General features: G+C 34.6%; 1 protein-coding gene across 2 annotated transcripts in view; it reads left to right on the top strand.

Moving 5' to 3' along the window:
• The window catches only part of LOC119637507 (putative uncharacterized protein DDB_G0289263), a 67,297-nt gene that overhangs the window by 21,922 nt on the left and 27,967 nt on the right, over nucleotides 1–17,408 (top strand). For both annotated transcript variants that reach the window (XM_038033571.1, XM_038033570.1), the window contains exons 2-6: nucleotides 4,968–5,151; nucleotides 13,663–13,845; nucleotides 13,956–15,239; nucleotides 15,317–15,836; nucleotides 16,049–16,309. In XM_038033571.1, coding sequence (XP_037889499.1) covers nucleotides 4,968–5,151; nucleotides 13,663–13,845; nucleotides 13,956–15,239; nucleotides 15,317–15,836; nucleotides 16,049–16,309 — 2,432 coding nt within the window. The remainder of the gene's footprint in view (nucleotides 1–4,967; nucleotides 5,152–13,662; nucleotides 13,846–13,955; nucleotides 15,240–15,316; nucleotides 15,837–16,048; nucleotides 16,310–17,408) is intronic.

The raw sequence follows: 17,408 nt of genomic DNA, 5'->3' as shown, positions 1-17,408 counted from the left end.
TACTTGCAAAACTACGAATTTGCCTTGCACTGGTTACATAAGCGTATGGCGGCAATTGTTTGCATTTTTTATTATATTCTCATTAAAATCTTCTTCTGCTTCGTTAATGCTTTAGGTTTATCAGTTTAATTTAACCTAGTTTTGATCATTTAAAATTGCCACGTTTGGCCCCCATGGCCCTATGGCTTGGTAAAAATTTTCATTTTCATTTTCTGCATTAATTTTCATTAATAATAAAAAAATAATCCAATCCATACATTTATACATATCTATTCTCTGTAGAGAATATATTCGATTTGGCAAATGCTTACAACACATAGAAATATGTATTCATTAAGGGAAAAATTTTATATTGTTTTCGTAGCAAAATTCGAACACACCAAATAAATGCAATTTTGATTTGAACACGTTTCGCCATCGTTTCGGCAAGACTTCTGAAATATTTAGGCGATATATTGATGACATTATGTCAAAAGATCAATTGAATGAGCCCAATGGCTCGCAAAACTTTGTAAAGAGCAAATATAATTAATTAATTAGGGCTTTAAAGCGCTAAAGCTTACAACTTGGAACTTGAACTTTATTCGAGTTTGAAATTAGTTATATCCGCTATAGGATAACATATGGTTTATATAATCGGCAATCATTTACAAAGAGCTACCAGATCTTACACATATATACACGATATATTATCTCTCTCTCTCTCTCTCTCTCTCTCTCATGCCACTATATACCTTTCAAAAGCTAATGCTGATTAGATTGAAAGAATCCAGCCCAGTACACTATGCGCTGATTGCTAACGTATATTTTCTCATTAAAAAGTCACGCGTACAAACCCATTTTTCCATTATTTTGAAAATGACAAAAGCGGCGTAACTGCAACAAGTGTAATATGCAAACTAATTGTCAAAACGTTATGAAATTTTTTCAGGGAATGAAAGCTTCTAACGGTCAGTGCTCAAATGCTGCTTGTCGGTGTAAACTTATATACGTACGTAGCCGAATTAGCAGATTTTCATTTTTCTGTATTCTAATTGCTTGCGAATAATTATATTACGGAGAGATCACTTTTTCTCTGTTGTTTTATGCTAAAAGCATTCCTTCGCAATGCGAAAATTGATGCGAAATCAAGTTGACTATCATAAGAATACATTTGGGTTTCTTTTATGGCCAGTGATCGATGACAACGCCAGAATATATCTCTAAGTGTTAAATGGAATGGCAAGATTATCACATCCTCAATCTTCAGCAGAGGGTATAAGATAGTCACGCAAATTACAAAACTAGAAAAAGCTGCAGTCAGTCAAACTTTTTATGTTTAATTTTATAGTTATATTTATATAATATAAGCAATCTCTATATCAAATGGAAAGTCAAGTTAAATAATTAAGCAGAATTGCAACATCATTGGGGCGGTTTCAGAACTCAGTGGCGTTGTCCATTGCTTTTAAATTACAATCTATCATATATTTTTATTTAATAGCATGATTTGAGACTAGAATTATTAGAAAATCATAGCAACGATTAGTTGTAAAATGCAGTTATTATTTTCAACATATCACAAAGCAACAGGTATCAGGCTTAGTCAATTTTTTCAATTTGAAAATTTGTCTTATCTTCTCCAGCACTTGAAAAGAAAATGCCCAAGTCTTTACGGCTATTGTATAGTTTAATAGTATTACGATGTCCGGCAAGCAACCCGAGGATCCAGACCGTAAATTGCCCTCTACTGCTGAATGAACTTTTCTTTTTATACCCATCACCCAAGGACGGGAGTAACATTCACTTTGTCAAACTGTTTGCAACGACTAGAAGAAAGCTTCAGACACCCCACAAAGTCTATATATATTCTTGATCAGCATCAAATTTTGAATTTTGATTTCACCATGTCCGTGTGTCCGTCTATGTAAGTTCTGTTGTAAACATTTTCCTGACCGCAAAAATTAAGTTATCGACCTCAATTTTGGCAGAAATATTGCAAGTTCTTGTACGAAAATTGATATTGAAAATGGGCGAAATCGGTCGCAGGGCTAATATGAAGGATACTATGTGACGTGAGGATACCGCATACACTATAGCAGACAAGTGTATAAAAATTTGAAGGCATATTCTAGGCACGATACTGTAGCGTTTTGTACAAAAATGGAAAATATTGACTACGCCTAGCCAGAGTATCAAAATATAATTTTTTATTCAGAACTTTTTTAAGGCGCAGACACAAGCATCAAAAACCCCATAAACTCTACAAATTTTGTAATCAAAAGCGACCATTTATAGAAAATACTCGTACAGTCTATCTCAGTTTTTTGTTTTTTTTACATGTACATATATTTATAATATTTCATATTGACCTTATGCGTATTCCTGAATGTTACAAATGAAATGAAATAGTTAGCATGATAAACAAAAGGTGCTGTTTTATTGTTGACTTAATCGCTTAAAACAAGTAAATGCGAATAAAATAAAAAAAAATAAATAAATTACAGTGTGAAACTAATAAAAAAATTCAATAAGAATTTAATAAAACTGAAGTGAAGATTAAGAACAGCCATGTAAATGAATAAGAAAGCAAAGAAAACATTTTCAAGCTTTGTAATCATGTGGTGTTCGTGGCAGAATCGGAAGTGTCTTAGACTACATCAACAACGTTTAGCATCTCCATCTATCATTCACTTATTCCCCTAAAATTCCATTTCCATTCCATTTTACTATCCTTCTACTTAAATATAAGCGGGTTTAATCTTCGCATTAGACTTCAGTGTAGGGTGTGTTAGTTGCATTGTTTTGCTCATGAAATCGTTACTTTTTAATATCAGTTATTTTTCGACAATCAGCGTTAAGAAAGGTTTCTTTGGTAAAATGACTACAAGTTTTACCTCATATCGTCGAAATAAGAATAAAAATAAAACGAATAATAATGACATTTGCTTAGTGGCGAATGAATTGAATAGTCATGGTGTGAACATAAAAGATGATAACACAAATTTACGACGGATACCAAGCGATGATCTCTCTGATTTAGCAGAAATGTTAGATGATGCCGATGAAAGCAATAATACAACCATAACCGATGCAACAATGCATTTAGGATCGAACGTTGGTGTACGTAAAGAACGCAACAGTCGCCGTAGTGTTGTTAGGTGAGATCCATTTTTTGCTTATGGTATTTTATTTACAAATATTTTATCGTTTTTGTATAATTTGATATTTTTCTGTGAAGTAATTTTTGAAAAATATGGGCCCTCTATACAATCCAGTGTATATAGTAAACGTTTCATCTTCAATTACGATTACGTGAATACTTAAGCAATTCAAAGAAATATTAGCTTGACATTATGTTGCAAGAGCGTTCGAATTTCAATTTGTTTGTATAAGCGTTAAAACGATTTTTTCTATTAAAAAGCTATTTTTAAATGTTCTGGATAGGCTAGACCTAGACTAGTCAATCACTATCCCATACCTACTATCCCATATCTACTAGAATCCAACATAAGGAAAAATAAAAATTACTGTTTTATTAAAGGGGCAGGTGAGCCTGGGAGGGGCTCCGACCATAGAAATAGACGTATGTTGTCCACATTTAGAGCAGTGAGCTAACACATAAAATCGCCGTACCCGTCCAACCTTTTTATCATCAAATAGTAAGCAGTAACTCTAATATGCTATTTGAGAGAGAGAGAGAGAGACAAAGAAAGAGAGATGTGGAGAATAAATCAAACGTTATTAAATGTATTACACCAACGGATAGGGACAATCATCAGGATCAGTCGTGCAGAGGGGCTTAAATCGATTTAGAAAACGATACTGGTATTGCGTACTTCCGCACAGAGTTAATGTTGCTTGTAGCATAAATGATGCACGTTATCATAAATGAAAATAGTTTTTATGAGAAAACCAGGGTCCTATTCTATTCATTGAGCAGAATTAATCGAAATTCAAAATACAATTTTTTTTTCTAGGTGGCATGTACATGCTTCTTGAATTTTTGCTTGCATAACCAAAAGATATTGAATTTCTATTCCTTCCAAGTGTTCATCAAGTCTTAGCTGACGCCGTCGAAAGCAAGCAGTTGGTTTTTTTCAAGTTCATCTCTAAAGAATGCGATTTTTAATGCGTTCCAATTCCTTTCTGATTTTGTTGCGCTTTATTTTTCCATGGCACGTTACAGACAGATTCGCAAAGACGGCGTATAGCTTCTATGCGATAACAAAAAGGCCAATAAACCGCAAGTATTGTCAAAATTAATAAAAGACAATGTAATCAATAGGTGCTTCCCAATGAATCTATTTAAGGTAAATATGCGACTAGTATTGCTCTTATGCGCTTCCTCGCTATTTTCAATGCAAAATGGAAAGGTGAGGCGATTTTCGTTACCAAAGGGTTTAAGGTAAGACAGACGGACATAATTTAATTGATGGAAATGAAGTTGAACATTGCAAAAATTAAGATGACTCACGCCGATCGCCGATGACTGGTTCAGTACTCAGTTAGCGTAGCATGTTTTCATGTACTCGCAATGTCAGTAAAATATAATACAATTCCATACAATGCGAAAAGCAGAATGCACTAAAAAGTACAAAAAAAAATCTCTGAACAGCATATTTAAGGTTATTCTTATTTATCTCAAAAAAAGAATAAAAAAAAAAAAACAAATAAATAAATGAATAAAAAAAAAAATGAAACCGGAAAATCAATATAATACAATGGCGTCGTATATCAATTAAATCGTCTAATTGCTTATTAGGTGAATAAAACCTTAAAATCTTGTATAGGTTTTTTTTTTTTTTTTTTTTTTTTGGTAAAAAACCAAATCATACTTGGTAGCATTATATACCGCTGTCTTGTAGAGTTTATTCAAGTCAGCTAAATGAAGTAAAGATGAAAGCCGAAAAACGATACCGAAAAATATTTTGCTCAACTAAATGAGAACGCTTTGCATTTTGTACACATTTTTCGTCTACTTTTAGCGCCAATACGCAAATGGACAATGATGTTACACCGGTTTATTTGGCAGCGCAAGAGGGGCATTTGGAGGTGCTCAAGTTTTTGGTGCTTGAAGCTGGCGGTTCATTATATGTACGGGCACGCGATGGTATGGCACCGATACATGCCGCTTCACAAATGGGTTGCTTGGATTGTCTTAAATGGATGGTAAGTGATAGTGTGTTAAATGAATGCTTACTAGTCGTATACAAGTGTTTTACGAAAAACAAAAGAAACAAAAAAACAAAAAAAAAAAAACAAAAAATAGAAAACTCATACATAGCGATATACGTTGAACGTTTCAAGTGAAAAAGAGTGTCGCTAATAAAATAAACCAAAATGTTGCCACAAATTCTCCATTCGATCTCTTTTTCATTTGGAGCAAAAAAAAACCGATTTCAATGACAACGTATACACCACAACAATTGCTTGTTTAACTTGTTTATAACCTTGTCTTCGCAAACATGCATTGCATGCAAGTTTATTATATGCTCGACAGTCTTAATAGCAATCTCTGCATACTCTCTTATATTATTTGTATATAACGTTGACGAGAAAACGATTGCGTCGTCATTTTCCGCACTTATATGCAGGTAGATACGTATATGTAGATGCATAGAAATTACAAAAAAAAGAAAAAAACGATTTAAATAAAGGTGTTTCTTTCCTCGACATAGAGGAAATAGTTTAAAGAAAATAGAGCATAGGGGTGCGGGAGCATATATCTAGATCAGAACCTCTTTTCACTTAAGAAACATTTCTTGCACACTCTCCTACTATCTATCCACAAAATTTTTATTCGTAACTGTTATGTCAATGAAAAAATACGCGAAAATTTCTAATCAAAATTCCAAAAATTCGTATGATTCGTATGAGCGTCATTTCGATCGATAACCCTTTGCAATTTTTTTGGTAATTTTGCTACGATAACCGTGAACCGTAAAATTCGCAGGATATCTGCCTTATTTGAATTGAAGTTAGCTTCACACCACAGAAAATGTTCTGTAGAGAGCGAAACAAATGACTGTTCGCGGCTAGCGGAACTTCTGAGTTAAACTCTCTTCCTTTTTATCGGGTCATCGTACAGAAAGATATTTGGCTATTAGTATAGCCCCGATGGAATATGAATTTTTTTCCTATTGATCAACTCTGGTCGTGTTGCCGTCATTGGGTGCTGGAACAGCTCCCAGGTATGTATACATGATTCCGTCCCAAGCCATCAAACCCAAACAATTATCTTACGTTGTAGCTTCACCTATGATTTTGTTCGTATGTCATTCATCTTTCTCTTCTTCTTTCATCTTTCATAATTACTTACTTTGTCAATCTGGGGAAAGTAATTTATAGTTAACCTTTGAATGCATATTGTTGCCAATTGTTTACATTCCAGTTCCATTTTTAATTTTAAAATTAACTTTAAAATTGCGTATTATTACAAGTGAACTTATACTGGACGATTCCAATGCAAATTTTTACCTGATACTGTTAAGTATTTAATCGAAGTTAAAGAACGATACTTGTTGAGTAGCAAGATTTCTTGATGACAAAAGATTGCATTTTTTTAGAATTTCTTTTTGATGCTTTCAGTCTAGAAAATAATAGTCAATCATGACCAATTTGTAAGATACAGTTTGTAAGAAAGGGGGAAAAGTATGGTACGTATAGTCAATGCACTTAGAATTTCCTATATATCTAACGTGTTTCTCTGGCTGTTGCCAACTAAATAATAAAATTATTACATCTTCTGCTGAATAGCTTTATCACATGTGAACGCGTAGAAATCAAACAGTTTGTCGAAAAACAGCAAAGATAGGAGAAACATAAAATGTTTATCGTTCAGGCTTTCACTGCCATCGGAAGAAACAGGAATACATAGGTAAACAAGATCGTCTGAGCATTCGCGACAAAAAATGTTGATTTTTGCGATACAACTCTTAATTACTGATAAAAAATTGATGGTTTACAATAAAATAGCTTGTACAAGATATTTGTTTCCGTCATGATTGCTTGCGCTTGATTAACTGAAGGTTACGCTTTTGAGATTGAGTTTAAGTTGAGGAAATAACGCGTATTTTGATAGTTTTGAAATGATCAAAACTTAAAAAAGTAATATTCATAACTGCGCGCAAAACAAACTTCCGCTAACGAGAACATCTATTAGATATTGCTTAGAAATATCGGGCATGTCTTGCTCTAAACATTTTTCACTCTATTTGACCGGATTAGGCACGTTAATCGTCAGTTTCGTTAGCTGCATGTGTATAAAATCTAAAAAGACTCCATAATTGAAATTCACATACATTACCGTTACGTTAACGTTAATTGCGTTGCTTGAAAGAAGACCCGAAAATGATCTTTGCTGGTGACATTCATTTGTAGCTCCACATTTGTTAAGTAGAATAAGCCATACATCGTTCTTCGCATCATTTGAGATCCAAATAAAATATTATTTATTTAGCTTTGGTTGGTTATGCATCAACTAATAACGTACGATTACGGGCGGTTCAATTGTCCAGCATTCTGACTTTCAACAGTTGCCTAGAGTATCGTAACAAATCTAAATTGAAATTATACGTAAAGACGTAAAACCACACCCCGTCCCGTTTTAGCTAAAAACTTTGGTTTCTCTGTACGGAATCTTTAAGATGAATATGTATCGCCTGGTCGTACTGACAGTGTCTGCAGCGATCATTATAAAATAAATTCAGCCTAGAAAAGTGTCAGGCGAATTGATTGTTCCTCTTATTTACCAGTTTAACGCAACAAATATCCTTTCTAAAGAAGTCATTGCTACGAAGAAGTCCCTGTCGTTAGAAGACTGCATACGGCCAGAAGTATAACTAAATCGGAAATGAATCCATCCAAAACAAAAGTCCCTGATTACATAGTTGTAAGATAAGCTAGATTGCTCTCAATATTGTGCTTATGCTTGGGAAACATTATCTCGGAATTCAACAGGCTTGATTATATAAAGTAATTTCGTTTACTGTTGTATAGACTATAACCTTGACTTCACGGTTTATCCATTTCGAGCAAAAGTGTTTACCCCAGCCTTGCTATTGCGGTTCCATTACGTTATATCGCAAAACTGATTCCCTTAAATATATGAAGTCTCTGCAAATTGATGCGATGTGGGTTCATTACCATTGATTGTGCCGCCATTGGTATTAATAGTTGTTACATTAGTATTGTATGGTTTGAAAACAAATTTCTTGGGGCTGCTTGGAAATTTGACTTCAGTAATGCCTTGATTTAGGCGCTCTCCGCGGTCAAGGAATGTCACGATCTTGTACACAATCTCTGCCAAAACTTAACTTTGCTTTGTAAAACTGCTATATATTTTTTCTTCTTCTCCTTCTGTAGTTCAATAAATCAAGAAGAGAAAATTCGCTGCAATGTGAACGTGTGAGTTTCTTTGTTTAAATCTTAATAAAGTTATTAATAAAGTTATTTCATTAATTTTTTCTATGCTCAAGTTGACTGCATATTCTCCAACGATACCGTCCAGAGGCGATATCGTAACCAATGAGGTGCGATTATTGCTAGTTGAAAATTCTGTATTTTGATTTTTTAATTTGCGTTTATTGTCAAGTTTTTCGACCCAAAGAAAATCTCTTGTGTTTTGTCTCACAACTGACATTTGCTAAACGACACGACCACAGTTTGGATGTGAATGGCAATCACTGAGAATTGGACTTTTCCGACTATTCATTACACTAAATGAGGACACTTAGGCGGGTTAAATTTCGCTCGTAATATTTTTTATCGTTTTTACAACGCTATACCGCTGTTCACTAGTATGCAAATGTCATTTAAATAATTTTTTTTTTTTTTGCGTTTCTTTACTTTATGCTATTAAGTTGTTTCATATTAACTTGAAATGGTTTTTGCATCAGCTAGAGATAGCCATTATTAGAGATAAAAGAAAAAGAAAATCTCATTAATCTTGATGATGTATGCACGCAACAAAAACGCTCAAGCTGAGAGAATATCCTATAATCGGAAAGAAAAAGTAGACGATAAATAAATAAATTGTCAATTAGTTGTTTAGCAACATTAGTAAGTCTATTGTTACCAGTAGCTAACAAACGTTTGATATATTTTTTATACATGACAAGAATCGTTGTATGCACTTCTCAACAAACGCATTCAAGCGAATGTTGAGGCCAGTGATTCCAAAATTCAGTTGACATTGCAACTATGAATGTGAAGAAAGTATCTCGGGCACATCAGTCGGATGAATAAAATCATTTTAGGTGTGATTTTTATTCAAGTTATTCAGTTATGAAGAATTTTTGTAATTTTCTTTGTTCTGCTGAGCGTATTTACGTACGACCCGCTTGCATTTTTCGCCGCAAAAGGATAGAACGTTAATTACAAGCAAAATAAAGGTAAAATATGTGTGTCCACGAGAATTGTCAGATAGGCTACCAGCCGTAATTAATGTTAAGTTAATTCATAATTTCACATTGATTGCAGCTACATATTGCGAGTTGTAACAATATTATAGTAAGATTATAGAAGATTTTGAGAGATTGAATGCATCTAATTTTCTTAAGCGTTACGCAATGTTAAAGTGATTCAATTTCAGTTCAATGTCTTCGATTATTGTCGGCACATTCACGAGGCAACTGTATAGATTGACAAAGCTCAAGTCAAAGGTACAGCAAAGGTATATATAAACCGATAGGCATAGAAAGAAGGGAATAGAAAAATGGTATAAAAATTGAACCGACTCGAGATTTAGCGAATTAAAAAGATGAACCGAACTGGAAAAATAGAATACTTAATAAGTAGCACTACGAATAGAAGGACAGTTGGACAGTAGCTGCCAGCATTGAGAAAATTTGTGAAAAGACCCCTGATCGAGTCAGAAAATTCAAATACATTGAAGATTGCAGAAACGTGGCAGTGACCAACGAACAGGACCGATGGGGTGACAAGGGTTAAAGGGGTTCGTGGGAACAGACGGCTTCACAGGAGTGAATGAAAGGGGAATAGACATATGTTCGGCAATTGATAGACGGTTTTAATAAAATGTATAGTCAAGGATTTAAAAAGGAGGGACGAAGGAAGGGAAGGAAAACAGCACAGGGTTCACAAGTGACAAGTCCAGCACGTAGATAGACTTTCAGGAAAGTGGACCAAACCGATTGTAAATTACAGGAATTTGATCTAACGCATAAACGTACGCACACCGACAGATGAAAATGTGGCAAAATCCATGTAGAGAGGCGGTCGGGCAGAAAGAAACGTCGTAGAAACGTCGAACGCGTTGATGGGCGGACAAATACTAACCAAGCTGACACGTGACTTATGCAGAGCGCAGAGACGAATGTTAAGATATTAAAGAAACATGAGTCCGATCGATAGGCAGGCGAAAAGACAAACCGATAAAAGCCAAGCGGTTAGATTGTAGGGCGGCCTGCTAAATCGGTTCAAGAATCAAGGGAATCTACATTTTACACGATTTTCATGCGTTTTTGTAAGCGTTACAAGGACAGACACATGATGTAAGTATGCGATTACTCATAGCAATGGGTATAAAATTGAGTAGAATCTCGTTTACTACTTCTTTGACCTCTCTATCTCTCGCTCTATCTCTCTCTCTCTCTCTCTCACTCTCACTCTCGCGTTCAAAGAGGAATCAATTTAACCAATAAAAACATGTTTACAGAGAATTGAAATGAAATGGGATTTGCTGGCAATCAAAATAGCTTCACTTCCATTCAAGCCATGTTCGTTTGCACATATAAAGTGGATGTAACTTGAATCACTTTCAGAGCTTTTGCAATCGTTATTTCTAAAATATTTTTAGTTAATCTGCATAGATGTTGGTTGATGTCCATTTTTCTATTTTTATTTTATCGCCTTTGTTTACAAATATTATGCAAAAGTTTGCGCATCACTGAGGCTTTAATGTAGACCAACCAGAAATTCCGCCTTTCTAAATTGATCTAAATATAAACATATGTATGTGGCTCTTATTAATGTTAGCAACTTTTACCGCTAAAAGCAGATTTAAAATGAATTCAAACTTACGTACGTAAAGGATGCGATCTTTTAATCTTTGTCAATATATCGATTGCGTATATTCATCTCTTTATTACGTACATATATCACATGCATCATTCATTCATCTGCCAGTTACAACTATTGAACATTGTCAACTTCACTCGAAAACTGCTATTGAGAATCAGCAGGAGCTGTGCGTTTTGTTATTCCCTTTGCCACATCTGCGGTACTAGACTGTTAGATCGCAGTGACATTCAGTCCTAATATGAACTTAAATATTAAAATGTCTTTTCTGAGATACATACGTATATATTATATAATTTTATGTTAAATATTTTGATGATATTTTTGACTAAAACTTACAAAAGTGTTTCAAAAAAACCAATATCTGGTTATCAAAAGTAGAAAAATGTACTGAGCTATTGTAACGAAATGTTGATGTGAACGTCAAACTTTTAAAAACCAGATTACGTTATCATTACGTGTGTATAAACATTTATTTTGCCTATGCATGCATACGTAAACAAATTATGAAGCCAGTTAGAGGTGACTGCTAAAAAAACATACAAGAGCCTCCAATATGGGATAAGTATCTACAGAAGATTGGAAAATGCAATTTTTGACGATTTGAGGCAATCAAACTTTAGATTTATATTTAAATATTTTCAGGAATCAGTCAACGAATTGATAGCAAATATATCTGAAATCTTCTCAACATGTATTTGCCAAATATGATCGCTTTCGTAATTCTTATTAAAAGAGTCGATGCACATTTGCACTTATGCATATTTCAGAGTGTTGCAAACCAACTTGGTGGGCTATTATTCCGCCTCCTTGAAAATCAAAAATCGAAAAACCGTAGTGTTACGTATTGAGCCTAATTGTAGGATAAGCTTTCGTTGATCGCAGGGGTGCTCGCTTGTTGAACAAATTAATGTTGACCTCCTGAAGGGTCTATAGTCTTTAATTGCTATTTGATTGATCTAAATTTTTGAGCTAACACTTATTTTCACAAAGATTAATCTTTCACTCTCTATCACTCTTGTTGTAAGCTATTCGGAATATTTTGAAACTTTTCCTTTTTATATGATTCGTTTTGCACATGGCTTTGCAATTTTTTTTACAATATTAAGTTTTTACCATTTTATGGACATGGCATGCCCACTTCCACAGTCTCAGTTTTCTATCTCACTTTTTCACGGTTCTGATTTAAAGTGCCACGCTAGTCTAGTATGTATAACACATTAGTGAATAAGTTCATAGCATGACATATTTTCAAGGTAATAGGTTTTGTTTTAGTGAGGGAACTTTTTCAGTTTCCAGCCCAATAGGAAAACACGAAATTTCGTGTGGCCATGTTTTGGTGAGAAAAACACATTCATTCTAGTCTTATGAGCACCGATGATACTGATCGCTCTGGTCGAGAGAGTTCGCCAATTCTGGCTGCTCCAAGCGTAACAGGAAATATCAGCTATTCTCTCTCATTTGCCAGTGACCCATAAAAGAATGTCAAAAATTAAAATACAATCCTCCAAATCGTTGTGGGCATTTGAACTTAGATAGAACCGCTGAATGGAGTTTAGTGGAAGTGTAGCATATTTGAATGAAATTTAGCAGGAATGCAACTAATCGCAGTAGAGACCACTTCCAAGATATGAATTCTTCATCTTCTTCGTAAAATTGTGTAGCTTTAATTCCTCCCCCCATCAATATGTGCACTTTTCAAACTCGCATACGTGCTCTAGCTGATATGCATAACTTAAGATTGAATGTTTTCGCCAAGAACATCTTTGCAGTCCCCTTTCTTTTTGGAGATTTCCCTACACCAAGAAGTATTTTCGACAAATAAATATAAGCAATCAATATGAATCGCAAGTTGGTTAAGTATATTTTATTATACGCTCCCCAAAGCGCACTTTTACATGACTTTTGAAAAAACTAACATTTCCTCTCCCCTGTGCTAATGCTGTGCATATTTTTTTGACGCTTTTTTGGAAAATTGAGCTATACGATCGTTATGCGTTGTATACTTGAGGCGAAGTACATCACAAAGCATTTAATATATATTCTACATCACTTATATATGGTATAAGCGGTATATTGTATCCAAGTATGCAGTGTCGAAAAGAACTTGAGATAGACTTATTTTTTGTTACATCAATTGAGTGATAATCAGTTTTTTAATTGATTTCAGTCTGCTGGCTGATCCACCCTTTTGATTCAGATCGGAGCGTCCTTAGGGTCACTTTCCATAGAAAGCCTTTTTTTAAAAAATTAAATCGTTGCATTGAATAATTGCAGTTAAGCCTATTTGTCTGCGTAACGTCTGCCCCTGCATTTTGGGACGAAATTGTAGTATAAAAATTTGGTTAATATTCGTACACTGAGAGAAAAAAAAAATTCCCATATGTAATACCTGTTGACAACTTTCAATGAAAAATTAATATACTCAACTCGACTTAAATGTTTAATTTCATGGTTCCTATGGAACGAAACTTAGATTAAATGTAGGACATTTGATAGTCGACTATGTCCGACCGTAACATTTTAACTTATCATGGTTCAGCATAATGTGATACTACAACAACAATAATTTATCATAACCGTTTATTGTGAAGGAAATGATGCACACATTTTTGTATTTATTTTCTGTTTAATGTTTAGGTTCAAGATCAGGGAGTTGATCCTAATTTGCGTGACGGTGATGGTGCGACACCGTTGCATTTTGCCGCATCGCGTGGACATTTGTCTGTTGTGCGATGGCTGCTTAATCATGGCGCAAAATTATCACTGGATAAATATGGCAAATCGCCCATTAATGATGCAGCTGAAAATCAACAAGTTGAGGTGAGTAGAAATTTACGCATCGACAAACGCATGTTTTGAGTAGTTTTAGAAACAACTTTCAAATGTTTTTTCAAACAACTTGTTTTTCTTGAACAATTGCATTTAAATAGTGTCTCAATGTGTTAGTGCAACATGGTACATCAGTTGAACACAATATGCGTCAAGACAAGAATACCTCACAGAGACATAGCAAACCGTCAACTAGAAATCAGCAGCAGCAGCAGCAGCAGCAACAACAGCAACAGCCGCACCAGCAGCAGCAACAACAACAACAACAACAACAACAACAAAAGCAGCAATCGCATTCAAACATTAACGGTCATAATAGCCATGGCAGCAGCAATTCGGTCAGTAGCAAACAAACCAGTCGCAGCAACACAATCAAATCAAAATCATCTTCAACGATGAGTTCGGATCCAGAGCCTTTCTATTTACATCCGCCTTCGACATTAGCAGTGCGTAGTAAAAATAGTGAAACCTTATACTCGCCGCAATCACAACACTCGCAAACTTCATCGGAGAAAATCTATAATGGTTCTCTAGTACCAACTAATGATGGCCTCTACGTTAATCCGATGCGTATGAATGGTATTTACGCGCCGCCGTCACCTAATGGCAGCATGTCTGGCGATTCATTTTTTCTGCATGATCCACAAGAGGTTGTATACAATCGTGTCAGAGATCTCTTCGATTCAGATAGTAGCAGCGTCAAGCATTCGAATCCTCATAAACAACAGCAACAACAAAAGCATCATCAACATCATCAACAACAACATCAACACGGTTCACATCATCATAACTCCAAAAATTCTTCATCAACGAATTCAACACCTTCCACTACGGCTATGACCATACAAGCCGATGTGCATTCCAGTTCAAGTGGGGGTGGCAGTGGTTCTGAGGAATCTATATCCATAGCGTCCAGTTTAAATTCACCCAAAGTTCAATTACATCGTAAACACAGTTTTAATCATCAAACCAATAATAGCAACAGCAATAACTATCAACATCAGCACAACAATAATAATAATAATAATAATAATAATAATAATAATAATAACAATAGCAATGTACTAAATAATAATAAAACAAATTCTACTGCCAACAATAATAATAACAATGCATCAAATAATTTATTAATACATCAAAACAATCATAAAAATAATAATAAACATAACAACAACAGCAACAATAACAATAACAGTAATAATAAATCAAATTCGCATGATCATGATTACGAGGATATTTATTTGGTGCGTGAGGAGGCTCGCAAAAATCAACAAAAAAAATATATTATTGGTCGGTCAAGATCTCGAGATAGCGGCTCACATTCGAGATCGGCGAGTGCTTCATCAACTCGCAGTACCGATATTGTTATGCAATACAGCAATCATGTAAGTATTAATAAAAAAGTTAAAGAGAGTTTTTAATTTATGAGCAAATAATGAATAATGCTTATCATCTCTTCCAGAATCTCAATAATAAACGAGACGCGAATGTATTGAATCGTAGTAAGTCGCAATCGGCGACCGGACTTCATAGTAAATATGAATCAGCTCTACGTTCGAAGGACAATTATAGCGGTAAAAATATCAACTTGAAAAATCAATTAAATAGCGGTATTAAAAGCGATACGTATGAGAGTGTATGCCCGCCAGAAGACGTTGTTGAGCGAACTAAACAGGCGAATAAGAATTCCGTTATACGTAACAATTTGGATAATAGCAGCAACAAGCATTACAGCAGCAACTCATTGATATCAGCAAATTCCAATTCTAGCGTTAACAACATTAACAACACCAATAACAATCATAATACACATAGTGCCAATAGCAGCGGCAATAATCATAATAACCATCATAACAACAGCAACAGCAACAGTAACAGCAACAGCAGCAGCAATAGCAGCAGCTGTAATAATCCCAATAATATTAATCGTAACTTGAAACGAGTCTCGTCAGCACCACCAATACAAAATCATGCAGAAGTCGGTAAGTGGGTCACAAGCACATATATCCATACACACACATTCCATATTCTATGTGTTGAAACTTTTATTTCGTGCTTTGAAAGAAGTGAAAGATTTCGAACCGAAAACAAACTTTCAATTCATTCAAATTTCATTAGAATATGAATGAAAATATATATATAGATGATTATGTATATTTTATTATTTATATGAATTTATTTTGACATTATATAGTAAATGGCCCGCCGCCTCCACCTTTACCGCCACCACTACGATCACCGGCTCATCAACACGGAGATCATCATAACAATAATTTCAGTTTCAATTCAAATCAATCAAATTCTTTGAATTCATGCCATCGCACGTCCAATAGTAACTTGCATTCCGATACCGGAATGGATTCAGATTCTGGCTTAGAAGTAATTGAAGAGCCGAGTCTTAGACCATCCGAATTAGTCCGCGGAAATCACAATCGCACTATGTCAACTATTTCAGGTTAGTATTGCCGCTAAGGAAGCCCTTCTTTGCTTGATGTAATGCCTTGTATTGTGTTGAAAAAGCACGAATGGTACTATGAGAATTTCTTTGTCGTTTCTTTTTTTTTTTCTTAATTGATACCGTTAAGGATATAGTGTATAAACTAAAAAACATTTAAGTCGCCAAGGAATAGAGTAAGTTGTTTTTGTAATATTTGCGCCACCTAAAAGTATATGTTAAATTTTCGATTTTAATTCACAATCCAGGTATCGGTTTTGAACGATTGCGTAAAATTAAAGTTTGAAAACATAGCTACAGAATATGAATTAAAATGCAAGCTAGACACACTATTGTAAGGATCGATCGCAAGAGAAATTCGGAAATGTATTCAATGCAAATTGTCTAAAAAGCGATGACGACTACATTAAAAAAATGACTACTTCAATGGCTTCGCAAATTTACCTTTATATACAAAAGTTTAAGCATAGCTTGGAAATGTTTCGTATCCAAACAAAACTTACTTCAACTTAACTAAGGCCAGCTTTTATTGTTTTTTGAGACCTTATTAGCTACTCAGTATTAGGGTTCTGGTTAAGCTAATTCACATACGCGAAGGACTTTAACAGCAGGTTTTTTTCGAAAACTTTTCAACTGAACTTTATCAACCATGTTATGAACAAGCTTTACTAAAGCCGATTCTTATTCTAAACAGTCTGACATCGTATATATGCATATTCTGATGGAAAAACCGTAGGATTACAAAAGAATTGAGTACTTAGTAAGTAAACACAGCCAGCAGCTATCATCGCTTGTCACAATTGGCTGTTTCCTCTTCCAAAAATAGTGTAAAATATCAAGTGCGTAAATCGAGCAACATAATAGCATATTGCCGATCAACAGGAAAATCGATTTAACCACTGTACTCATCTGCACTGGATGTAGGGAAATCACGTGACCTACTCCTAAACTGTTGTTAGACCTTTCTATTCACGTTCGATTAGCTTCAATAGGCTTCTATGCGTCACGCAACTAACATAAAACGAAAAAAAAAAAATGTAAAATTATCAGAGTAATGGGTTTAAATGTAAATACCCTTCGATCACTTTATCACACATGT

The sequence above is a fragment of the Glossina fuscipes genome, unplaced genomic scaffold (assembly GCF_014805625.2).
Source record: "Glossina fuscipes isolate IAEA_lab_2018 unplaced genomic scaffold, Yale_Gfus_2 59, whole genome shotgun sequence".
In the NCBI taxonomy this organism is placed as follows: Eukaryota; Metazoa; Arthropoda; class Insecta; order Diptera; family Glossinidae; genus Glossina; species Glossina fuscipes.
Note: the sequence above shows the minus strand (reverse complement) of the source record. Positions and strands in the feature narration are given on the sequence as shown.